This window comes from Electrona antarctica (assembly GCF_951216825.1).
Source record: "Electrona antarctica genome assembly, chromosome: 4".
Lineage (NCBI taxonomy): Eukaryota > Metazoa > Chordata > Actinopteri > Myctophiformes > Myctophidae > Electrona > Electrona antarctica.
Genome location: NC_136809.1, coordinates 3742523 through 3754885, shown reverse-complemented (window position 1 = coordinate 3754885; position 12363 = coordinate 3742523). Strand labels below are relative to the sequence as shown.

At 44.9% G+C, this 12363-nt stretch overlaps 1 protein-coding gene across 1 annotated transcript in view; it reads left to right on the top strand.

The window, feature by feature from the left end:
* Nucleotides 1-9197, top strand: part of abcc6a (ATP-binding cassette, sub-family C (CFTR/MRP), member 6a) — a gene marked incomplete at its 5' end in the record, with an annotated part of 73380 nt that extends 64183 nt beyond the window's left edge. Inside the window, 6 exons of the mRNA XM_079500131.1 lie at nt 621-722; nt 2033-2179; nt 4707-4865; nt 6721-6887; nt 8150-8344; nt 9083-9197. Coding sequence (XP_079356257.1) covers nt 621-722; nt 2033-2179; nt 4707-4865; nt 6721-6887; nt 8150-8344; nt 9083-9191 — 879 coding nt within the window. The 3' untranslated portion in view covers nt 9192-9197. The remainder of the gene's footprint in view (nt 1-620; nt 723-2032; nt 2180-4706; nt 4866-6720; nt 6888-8149; nt 8345-9082) is intronic.
* Between the last annotated feature and the right edge of the window lie 3166 nt (nt 9198-12363).

Below are 12363 nucleotides of genomic sequence, written 5' to 3'. Positions count from 1 at the left end.
TCACACTCTCTGCAGGTACGAGGTTCAATATATCCACACGCAGGCATGCTTACACACAGTGGCTCAGGGGTATGAAATGCTTTAACATTTTCACGTGACTAAAAATATGACCAAAACTAAATTAAGACTATGACTAAACTAAACAAAAAAAAATTCTGCCAAAATCAACACTGACACACACACGCACACACACGCACACACACACACACACACACACACACACACACACACACACACACACACACACACACACACACACACACACACTCACACGCACACACACACACACACACACGCATCCTGCTCTTGCTGTTGCCAAACATCAGTCCCCTCGGGGCTACACAATCATGCAAACAAACCGTTAACAGCCGGTTGTGCAATAATAATGTGTGAGCTTCATCGTATAGTCTAGAGTGTGTACGTTTTGCGCAATCCCTATAAAAAACACACACACACACACACACACACACACACACACACACACACACACACACACACACACACACACACACACACACACACACACACACACACACACACATGGTCGTGGCCGCCCGCAGCAGCTAGGAAGATGTTTTTCTAACGTGGAGCGTGTGGTTTGTTTTGACTGCTGTTTGCAGGTGACTGGCATCCTGAGCTGGATCGTACGGTCCTGGACGGACGTGGAAAACAACATCGTCTCCGTGGAGAGAGTCAAGGAGTATTCGGAGACGGTCAAAGAGGTCAGCAGCACTACAACTTCACAACATACATGTACTACATACAGCAGCACTACAACTACAACACAACATACATGTACTACATACAGCAGCACTACAACTACACAACATACATGTACTACATACAGCAGCACTACAACTTCACAACATACATGTACTACATACAGCAGCACTACAACTTCACAACATACATGTACTACATACAGCAGCACTACAACTTCACAACATACATGTACTACATACAGCAGCACTACAACTTCAGAACATACATGTACTACATACAGCAGCACTACAACTTCACAACATACATGTACTACATACAGCAGCACTACAACTTCACAACATACATGTACTACATACAGCAGCACTACAACTACACAACATACATGTACTACATACAGCAGCACTACAACTTCACAACATACATGTACTACATACAGCAGCACTACAACTACACAACATACATGTACTACATACAGCAGCACTACAACTTCACAACATACATGTACTACATACTCTCACTCTAACTCTAACTCTCTCTCGCATGAACGCACGCACGCACGGTCGTGCGTGCGTGCGTGCGTGCGTGCGTGCGTGCGTGCGTGCGTGCGTGCGTGCGCTAGGGCATTCACTTCTAGTCATTTTTACTAGTTGACTAGTTGCCTAGTTTACTAGTCGACTAGTCGACTAGTTGTTAAGCCACCTTTTTATGTTTAAAAACAAACAAACAAAAAAGAAACATTTTTTTTTTTTTTTTTGGAAATAAATATTTGTACATTTAAAAACTGTGTACATTGGTGTGACTATAACTATAATCTACCTGATATTAAGGCCTACAAAATCGGGGAAAAAAAAAAAAAAATGAACTTTTTTTTTTTTTTTCTTATCAACTAGTCGACTAGTACCAACAAGGTCGACTAGTGGATTTACTAGTCGACTAGTAAACTAGTCGACTAGTTGCTTAATGCCGCGCACGCACGCACAGAGAGAGTCAAAGAGTATTCGGAGACGGTCAAAGAGAAAACTTCTTGACATACATGTACTACTGTACATACTCTCTCCCTTTTGGTGTTTTAAAGCATTATGTTATACTGCTTTGAAAGGGACACCCATATTCTAGGTGCAGTTAAGGTTATACATTCACAAACTCCTTGTCCTCATGATACAACACACACACACACACACACACACACACACACACACACACACACACACACACACACACACACACACACACACACACACACACACACACACACACACACACATGCATGCGCGTGTTATGATAAAACTCTTGGTTTCCCTCCCCTCAGGGTGCGTGGATCGTGGAGGACAGCAGCCTGCCTGTGAACTGGCCCGACAGAGGAACCATCGACATGCAGGACTACGGACTGCAGTACCGCAAAGGACTGGACCTGGCTCTGAAGGGCATCACTCTGAACATCCAGGAGAGAGAGAAGGTGAGCCGGCGCTGTTCAAACCCCCACCACCCGCTTCCAATGTTATTAACCCATAATTACCAGTACGTTACCAGTACGTCACTCGGATGCAATCGAGCCAGCAGGAGGCGCTACTGGAGCCTATAGAGCGTCGCAGTCCCGCCCCCTGTCATGACGACACCAGACCCAGGAAATAATTCCCAATGCATTTTTCCCATAGACATTTCAAAAAGTATTTATTTAAAGACCTTTTAATAAGCATCGTACGAAGCCAACTCGAGTCGTGACAAATCATGACAACAAACACAATATTTTGGTCCAAACAAATAATTACAACGAAGAAAAACCACAAAAAGAAGTGTTGTAACCTGCCGTTTTTTTCTTCTTTCTAATTATTTGTTCGGCCCAAAACATTGTGTTTTTCGTCATGATTTGTCACGACAAGAGTTGGCTTTGTCCGCGTCTTTAAATAAATACTTTTTGAAAAGTCTATGAGGAAAATGAACAGGGAATTATTTTCCGGGTCTCTCGAGGGGGCGGGGCTGCGGCGCTCTATTGGCTGCCTATTAGGAAACACGGAGGTGAGGGGGCGGGGCTGCGACGCTCTATTGGCCTATTAGGAAAACACAGAGACGCTCTATTGGCTCCTATTAGGAAACACGCTCTATTGGCTCCTATTAGGAAACACGCTCTATTGGCTCCTATTAGGAAACACGCTCTATTGGCTCCTATTAGGAAACACGCTCTATTGGCTGCCTATTAGGAAACACGCTCTATTGGCTGCCTATTAGGAAACACGCTCTATTGGCCCTATTAGGAAACACGCTCTATGGGCTGCCTATTAGGAAACACGCTCTATTGGCTGCCTATTAGGAAACACGCTCTATTGGCTGCCTATTAGGAAACACGCTCTATTGGCTCCTATTAGGAAACACGGAGGTGAAATTACTGCCGCCGAAGCGAAAACATCGTGAAACTGACTTACGTGGCCGGTTAAGACTGATATGAGGGTTAGTGGCCGGTTAAGACTGATATGAGGGTTAGTGGTCGGTTAAGACTGATATGAGGTTAGTGGTCGGTTAAGACTGATATGAGGGTTAGTGGTCGGTTAAGACTGATATGAGGTTAGTGGTCGGTTAAGACTGATATGAGGGTTAGTGGTCGGTTAAGACTGATATGAGGTTAGTGGTCGGTTAAGACTGATATGAGGTTAGTGGTCGGTTAAGACTGATATGAGGTTAGTGGTCGGTTAAGACTGATATGAGGTTAGTGGTCGGTTAAGACTGATATGAGGTTAGTGGTCGGTTAAGACTGATATGAGGTTAGTGGCCGGTTAAGACTGATATGAGGTTAGTGGCCGGTTAAGACTGATATGAGGTTAGTGGTCGGTTAAGACTGATATGAGGTTAGTGGTCGGTTAAGACTGATATGAGGTTAGTGGCCGGTTAAGACTGATATGAGGTTAGTGGTCGGTTAAGACTGATATGAGGTTAGTGGCCGGTTAAGACTGATATGAGGTTAGTGGCCGGTTAAGACTGATATGAGGTTAGTGGCCGGTTAAGACTGATATGAGGTTAGTGGCCGGTTAAGACTGATATGAGGTTAGTGGTCGGTTAAGACTGATATGAGGTTAGTGGTCGGTTAAGACTGATATGAGGTTAGTGGTCGGTTAAGACTGATATGAGGTTAGTGGTCGGTTAAGACTGATATGAGGTTAGTGGCCGGTTAAGACTGATATGAGGTTAGTGACCGGTTAAGACTGATATGAGGTTAGTGGTCGGTTAAGACTGATATGAGGTTAGTGGCCGGTTAAGACTGATATGAGGTTAGTGGTCGGTTAAGACTGATATGAGGTTAGTGGCCGGTTAAGACTGATATGAGGTTAGTGGTCGGTTAAGACTGATATGAGCTTAGTGGTCGGTTAAGACTGATATGAGGTTAGTGGTCGGTTAAGACTGATATGAGGTTAGTGGTCGGTTAAGACTGATATGAGGTTAGTGGTCGGTTAAGACTGATATGAGGTTAGTGGTCGGTTAAGACTGATATGAGGTTAGTGGTCGGTTAAGACTGATATGAGGTTAGTGGTCGGTTAAGACTGATATGAGTTTAGTGGTCGGTTAAGACTGATATGAGGTTAGTGTCGGTTAAGACTGATATGAGGTTAGTGGCCGGTTAAGACTGATATGAGGTTAGTGGCCGGTTAAGACTGATATGAGGTTAGGGGACTTACGTGGCCGGTTAAGACTGATTTGAGGTTAGGGGACTTACGTGGCCGGTTAAGACTGATATGAGGTCAGGGGACCTACGTGGCCGGTTAAGACTAATATGAGGTTAGGGGACTTACGTGGCCGGTTAAGACTGATATGAGGTTAGGGGACTTACGTGGCCGGTTAAGACTGATATGAGGTCAGGGGACTTACGTGGCCGGTTAAGACTGATATGAGGTTAGGGGACTTACGTGGTCGGTTAAGACTGATATGAGGTTCTAAAAAATGTTCTCAAGAAAGATTGTGTGTAGCTGGGTCTATAACTCACGGATCACCTACAGGTTGGAATCGTGGGGAGAACAGGAGCAGGGAAGTCCTCCCTGGCTCTTGGAATCTTCAGAATCCTGGAGGCCGCCAAAGGAAAGATCTTCATAGATGGGATCGACATCGCTGAGATTGGACTGCACGACCTCCGCTCACGCATCACCATCATCCCCCAGGTACAGTACGTAGTGCAGTAGGTAGTGTAGCGGCACAGGTTGACTGGTGATGTTGTGTAACAAGAGAATAGCACTGGCTGAGTCCCAGAAGCCCTTGCCAGGGGTGGGTGGGAGGGAGGGGAGGGGAGGGGATTCCCCCTTTAGTTGAGTAACTGGGGGTTTCCCATGTGGGAGGGAGACAAGGCTTTGAATCCTGCATTCGTCACAATAGCCTCCCGTAAATGGAGCTGGTAAATAGACGCCCCAGCGTGATGCTTTGTGAGCTAGCTACAGTAAATAGACGCCCCAGCGTGATGCTTTGTGAGCTAGCTACAGTAAATAGACGCCCCAGCGTGATGCTTTGTGAGCTAGCTACAGTATCGGCACCATCTTAAACTAAACTAATGGCTCAAGTCTTTTTTGAGGATTTTTCTTTTGGCCTAAGTCGGCTCCTCATGACACTGACTGGCCACCTCTGGTCAAGTCGGCTCCTCAAGACACTGACTGGCCACCTCTGGTCAAGTCGGCTCCTCAAGACACTGACTGGCCACCTCTGGTCAAATCGGCTCCTCAAGACACTGACTGGCCACCTCTGGTCAAATCGGCTCCTCAAGACACTGACTGGCCACCTCTGGTCAAATCGGCTCCTGAAGACACTGACTGGCCACCTCTGGCCTAAGTCGGCTCCTCATGACACTGACTGGCCACCTCTGGTCTAAGTCGGCTCCTCATGACACTGACTGGCCACCTCTGGTCAAATCGGCTCCTCAAGACACTGACTGGCCACCTCTGGTCAAATCGGCTCCTCAAGACACTGACTGGCCACCTCTGGCCTAAGTCGGCTCCTCATGACACTGACTGGCCACCTCTGGTCTAAGTCGGCTCCTCATGACACTGACTGGCCACCTCTGGTCAAATCGGCTCCTCATGACACTGACTGGCCACCTCTGGTCAAGTCGGCTCCTCATGACACTGACTGGCCACCTCTGGTCAAATCGGCTCCTCATGACACTGACTGGCCACCTCTGGTCAAGTCGGCTCCTCATGACACTGACTGGCCACCTCTGGTCTCCTCATGACACTGACTGGCCACCTCTGGTCAAATCGCCAAAGTCCTAATTGAAAAAGCATCATGCTGATCCCGCCCCTTTTTGTAAAATGAATATATGACTTAGGCCAATATTGGCAATTTTTGGGCCTGAAGTCAATGGTTTGTGTAAGTAAGTCAGTAAGTTAATTGGCCTAAGTGTAAGGTTTAATCCTATTTAATTCAATTTAATAAACAGTTACATAACTGACAGACAGTGTTATTTATATATTAAAGCTGCTATAAGCAATAATTTGTCAAAATGTTAATGACCTTTTTATTTTTTTGGTATTCAGACGACTTTTTTTGGTATTCAACGCTCCCAAAAAAAGTAGTCTCTGTGACACATCTAGGGGCCGCAATTTGCATTCAAAGATGTTCCTAGAAGCTTTGTCATTGGTAGATTTGCCTATCTGCTTCCTGATTGGTTAGTCACTGCGACCGGGTTTTTTTTCGACCAATGACAAAGCTTCTAGGAAAATCTTTGAATGCAGATAGCGGCCCCTAGATGTGTCACAGAGACTACATTTTTTGGGGGGAGTTCTACCCATTGCTGGCTGTCTGAATACCAAAAATAAAATAAAAAGGTCAATAATATTTTGACATATTATTGCTTTTAGCAGCTTTAATTAATAGATAGACATAAATTATTATAAACTTTTTTGTGAAATGATTAAAAATGTGTTTTCGATCACTTTTAATTTTTTTCTGAAAACCTTAATATTTTCATTATTTATGCTAACTTTTTTTAAGTGTTATTTGATTGGCTGTTGATTCGTCCAATCCCAGGACCCCGTGCTGTTCTCAGGCTCCCTCCGCATGAACCTTGACCCCTTCAACGCCTACTCCGATGAGGAGGTGTGGAGCTCGCTGGAACTCGCTCACCTCAAGAACTTCATCTCCAACCTGCCCCACAAACTCAACCACGAATGCACAGAGGGGGGAGAAAACCTCAGGTAATAGATTTTGGAATACTGGAAACCTCAAAACAAAACACAGTAAACTGCTGCTTGCCCGTATCGTCACCAGAACCCCTGTCATCAGTCACATCATCATACTATATCATCATCATACTATATCATCATCATCATCATCATCATCATCATCATCATCATCATACTATAATTCTGACAATGTCTGAATGTGTGTCAGAAACACCGCCATATCTCCTCACCGCCTGCACCAATCACTCACACTTTTCACACAGGCATTGACCATAATAATATGGAGGTCTTAACGAAGCCCTTTTTTCGATTTTACACATTAATGATTAATAATGAATTTATTAGTGAATTAAAAATGCGCTCAGGGCGCAGTACCTGGGGGGGCAATATCTCACAACGGGTACCTCCAGTAAGCTCACCTCAGAGGTGACTAGATTAAGTCAGACTAAATCTAAATATAAGATTTAGAAACTTTTAGTGTTTCTAGTAAGACTAAATAATAATTGCCCAGACTCTTCTTCAACAAAGATGGCGAAAGCAAACATTCTTTGTTCTGTACTTATACATACAATAGTATGGTACAAAACACTGAAGACCTTAAACCAGAAACTTAACCCCAGTAAAACTATGACTAACCCTAAAGTTATTTCTAACATTAGAACCGCCCCAACCGAGCGGTCAACGTGAGGTCGGTGGAGAAAAAGCAGGTTGAGCGTGTTTTTAAGGCGAGCATTCCGGATACAGAACATAATGGTTATGCGTTCTAATAATGTCAATGATTGCATGGCATGATGGGGGGGTGGCGGTGGCTCAGGGGTAGAGTGGCTGGATGGTAACCGCAAGGTTGCCAGTTCGAACCCAGGCTCCCCCAGAGTTAGTGTCGAAGTGTCCTTGAGCAAGACACTGAACCCCTAATTGCTCCTGATGTGTTGGTTGGTGCCTTGCATGGTTTCAACCGCCATCAGTGTATGAATGTGTGCGTGGATGGGTGAATGTAATGCAATCTATATGTAAAGCACCTTGGATAAAGGCGCTATATAAATGCACCATTTACCATTTACCATTTACCATTTACCATTTACCATGGCACAGTAGCATGGGGCCATGGGCATCATTTGGGCCATCAGGGGATTGCGATTGCCGCCCCCTAGTGTTCATCAGTCATCCATCAGTTGGATATGGAGGCAGCTACAGTATAGGTGAAAACAAATAGTTCCTAAACTCATGGTCTGCTGTATTCCCTCCCGTCCCTCCCTCCCTCTGCCACCGTGCAGTCTGGGTCAGCGCCAGCTGGTGTGTCTGGCCAGAGCTCTGCTGAGGAAGACCAAGATCCTGGTTCTGGACGAGGCCACGGCCGCAGTGGACCTGGAGACCGACACCCTGATCCAGTCCACCATCCGCACGCAGTTTGAGGAGTGCACGGTGCTGACCATCGCCCATCGACTGAATACTATCATGGATTACACCAGGTATGCACGTACACGCACGCACGCACGCACGCACGCACGCACGCACGCACGCACGCACGCACGCACGCACGCACGCACGCACGCACGCACACACACACACACACACACACACACACATGCACGTACACACACACACACGTACACACACACGCACACTGTGCTGACCATCGCACATCGACTGAACACCATCATGGACTACACCAGGTACGCATGCACGTACACACACGCACGTATACGCACGCACACACTGTACTGACCATCGCCCATCGACTCATGGACTACACCATGGTATATTGCTTGCAATCTCACAATAGATATAGAGGCCACGATACGATTATATATCGATATATCGATTATACGTTTAGTCGTTTATTCAAAATAATGACCATGTTGCACAAATACAATAAAGCACTTTCAGGCCCACAGAGATCTTTAAATTAAAATAAAATGTCTAAACATCCTAACAAGGGGTCTCGGAACGGAGTGCATTGCAACTTGCAAGAGGGGGCTTTGATAACGTTAACGCTGGGCTGGGGACCCCTGGGGGTCCCTGGGGACGCCTGGGGGTCCCTGGGGGTTCCTGGGGACCCCACGTTGAGAAACAGTGGTCCGGAAGGTTCTTTATATATAATTAGATAAATGCGTTTAATCATAACGCATTATGATTAAAGTTAATTTTGGAATTCCAGAAATTCTCAACCCACTCATTCATTCCACCGTTGTGTTCTCTCCACACAGGGTGATCGTGATGGACAAAGGCCACATCTCAGAGTCGGACTCCCCAGCCAACCTCATCGCCCAGCGGGGACAGTTCTACCGAATGTGCCGGGAAGCCGGCCTGGTCTAGAGATCCAGAGGTCTCTCTCTTATCGTCTGCACCCGATGATGATCGCACACATATATTCTGGTGTATATGAACCTGGCACTTTCTTTCAGTGGCTCTCAACAACAAGAAAAGAAAAGAAAAGGACAAAAATGTTGAATTGACCATATCGACTTTTTGCGGCAGCTCAAATATCCACTCCACGCCTCCACAGGGACGTTGATTGGAGTGTCTACAGCCCAAGAACGAGTCGAGCCAAAGGGACGAGCTATGGGGAAGCTGTGGATGCAACTGAAAACAAACCGTCAAAGACAAGAAAAACAAAAACAAGGCATGATTTAGAAAACACAGGACATGATGTTGTTCTCGCTGAGCAGGGGACGTGCACACATAGACATCAAAGGGGGCTTCAGCCCCCTGCCCTTTTACCCGTCTGTAAAACAAGTTAAACAACTGCCCTTTCCAGACCACGAATGCAGCATTTATACTATGGTGAAAGAAATGCAAATGCAACTCCTTTCCATGCCATACCGGAAGGCAGCATTCAGGAGAATTGCTTTCTTTGTCTCCTGAACTTGAACACAGTATTTTGCGTTGAACAAATTTGTTTAGAAATCCAAAGTCGTTACACACCGCATCTCCACTAGCTAAAGAGTGCTGGGTTGCGCCCCGGAAATAGCTGATCTACAAGCTCTCAACGCGTCGCAGCGCGACGCGTTGTGAGCTTGTAGATCTGCTATTTTCGCTATTTTTTTTGGTCCAAAAGTGCCCTCTTAACGGGATGTCAGCCCCTGCCCCTCAAAACACTCTCTGCACCTCCCTGTCCCTGAGCCAGGCTTGCACTGGGCCACATTATACCTACCTGTAGATATTGTATACATAGTAGTGAGAGTTGGCAGATTGTTCCATGAAAGGGTCATACGTTGATATTACAAACATTACACAAAGGTTCTCATTGGCTTCTGCCAGTTAAGCCCCATTTATACTTTGCTGTGTGTCGCGCCGAAATTAACCAATCTACAACAACACAATGCATCTAGGACGCAATGTGCCGTGAGCTTGTAGATCTGCTGTTTTATTTTGCCGCGTGACACTGTACTGTCGTGTCATACGATGGGTACTGTATGAATCAGGCATCACTTTGCTGGTAGGCTTATTGCATTTTATGAAACGTTTAATTTTTTTAATTTACTGAAGAATACGGTACATGTCTTGATGTTGACCTTTTTATAGGTCTAAATCTTAAACGTTGTTCTCACAACGTCCGTTCCTTTGTCCTATTTATTTCACATAGGAAACAAAAAAAGTTAATAAAAAGCAAAGCTTTTGCACACCTACATGCGACAGGTGCGTAGGAGAGGGTACGGTGCCCCCTACAGGTGCGTAGGAGAGGGTACGGTGCCCCCTACAGGCGACAGATGCGTAGGAGAGGGTACGGTGCCCCCTACAGGTGTGTAGGAGAGGGTACGGTGCCCGACAATGAAAAAGGAACAAACACATAGGAAACAAAACAAATCAACCGCTGTGTGATTACACAGTAAAATTCAGTGTTAATTAAACTCGGAAAGAAAGTGCAAATGTAACATTTGTATACTCGTCTGAGTTATATTTGACACAAAGGACTTTATTGTATATAAATCCGTCCCTAACCTGTTCTTTCTATTTACATCTGCGACAATCTGGGATGTGCAAATAATCCTTTGACACACTAACCTCCTAGAGCTGACCTGGAAACCCCAAATGTAAGCTGTCTTCATTCAGGGCCTGCAGCCATGGGCTCTCTCAGTCACAACAGAAGAAAGGGCTCATTTGAGGTTTTTAACAAGCCAGGGAAAAGGAAACAAGAGGGAGAAAACATTGCAACGTGCCAAGACTTTAGGCCAAGACACTAGCAAAACTATGTTGTTGTGGCCTTTTGCTTATTTCTGTCAAAGTAAACACATAAAACTGTTGATACTCAGCTGGCTAACCGGACCCTCCTGGTGTGTGTGTGCGTGCGTGTGTGCGTGCGTGCGTGCGTGCGTGTGTGAGAGAGAGAGAGCCACGAATGATGAGAATTAATGCCATTTCAAATGGTGATAATTCTATGTGAGAATGTGCCACACGCGCGCACACACACACAATTTACAATTTACAATTTAGGCATTTAGCAGACACTCTTGATCCAGAGCGACTTACATTAAGCAAGAACAAAAAAGCATGGGAATACACACACGCACACGCACGCGCACGCACACACACCATATAGAGGAAAAGGAGGCTCATTTCTTTGTGAGATCAGTTCTCAATCTCGAGGTGACAAATCGTTACAATTCAATGTCAGTATTTGTTCCTCTGGTGCTGGTATGAAAGAGTGTAAATAGTGAGTCTCCTTGTTGACTAATTCTTCTTATTTTTAGAGATACATATATTATTATGATGGACTTTTTTAAAGAGAAGTGATATTTTTTATTGTTCTTAATTGTCTTACTGGTTTAGACAACGTATTCAAAAGAGAGGCTATTGCATTATTTATGTCACATGACAACATGTATTAAAAGTGTCATTTACAATTCTAAAGATTGTATTATATTTATACTTTTTTATATCAAAGCTGTTTGTCTTTGTCTGTATCACACTTCATGCTGGTATTAATAAAACTTGAATAAAAAAATGTTATGTGCTTCACATGTCTGTTCAAAGTCTGGAGAACCTAAATCGAATACACGCACGCACGCACGCACGTACGCACGCACGCACGCACGCACACACAGCATTTTGAAAACAGTTTGACATATTTTTTAAACGGGTGTAATGCACATAGCAAAACATGTTTTGCTGTGCGGTATTCTTCTTTTGTTGGAATTTAATAATAAATGGTAAATGGTGCATTTATATAGCACATTTATCCAAGGCGCTTTACATAGATTGTGCATTACATTCACCCATTCACACACACATTCATACACTGATGGCGGAGGAAACCATGCAAGGCACCAACCAGCACATCAGGAGCAATTAGGGGTTCAGCATCTTGCTCAAGGACACTTTGACACTAACTCTGGGTTCTAACTCTGGTTCTAACTGGCAACCTCGCGGTTACCATCCAGCCACTCTACCCCTGAGCCACCACCACCCAGCATGCAGTGATTTAATATCATTGGTAATTCCCATTGACAGTTAAAACACTATACCAGGCACTAAAATAAGCAGGCAT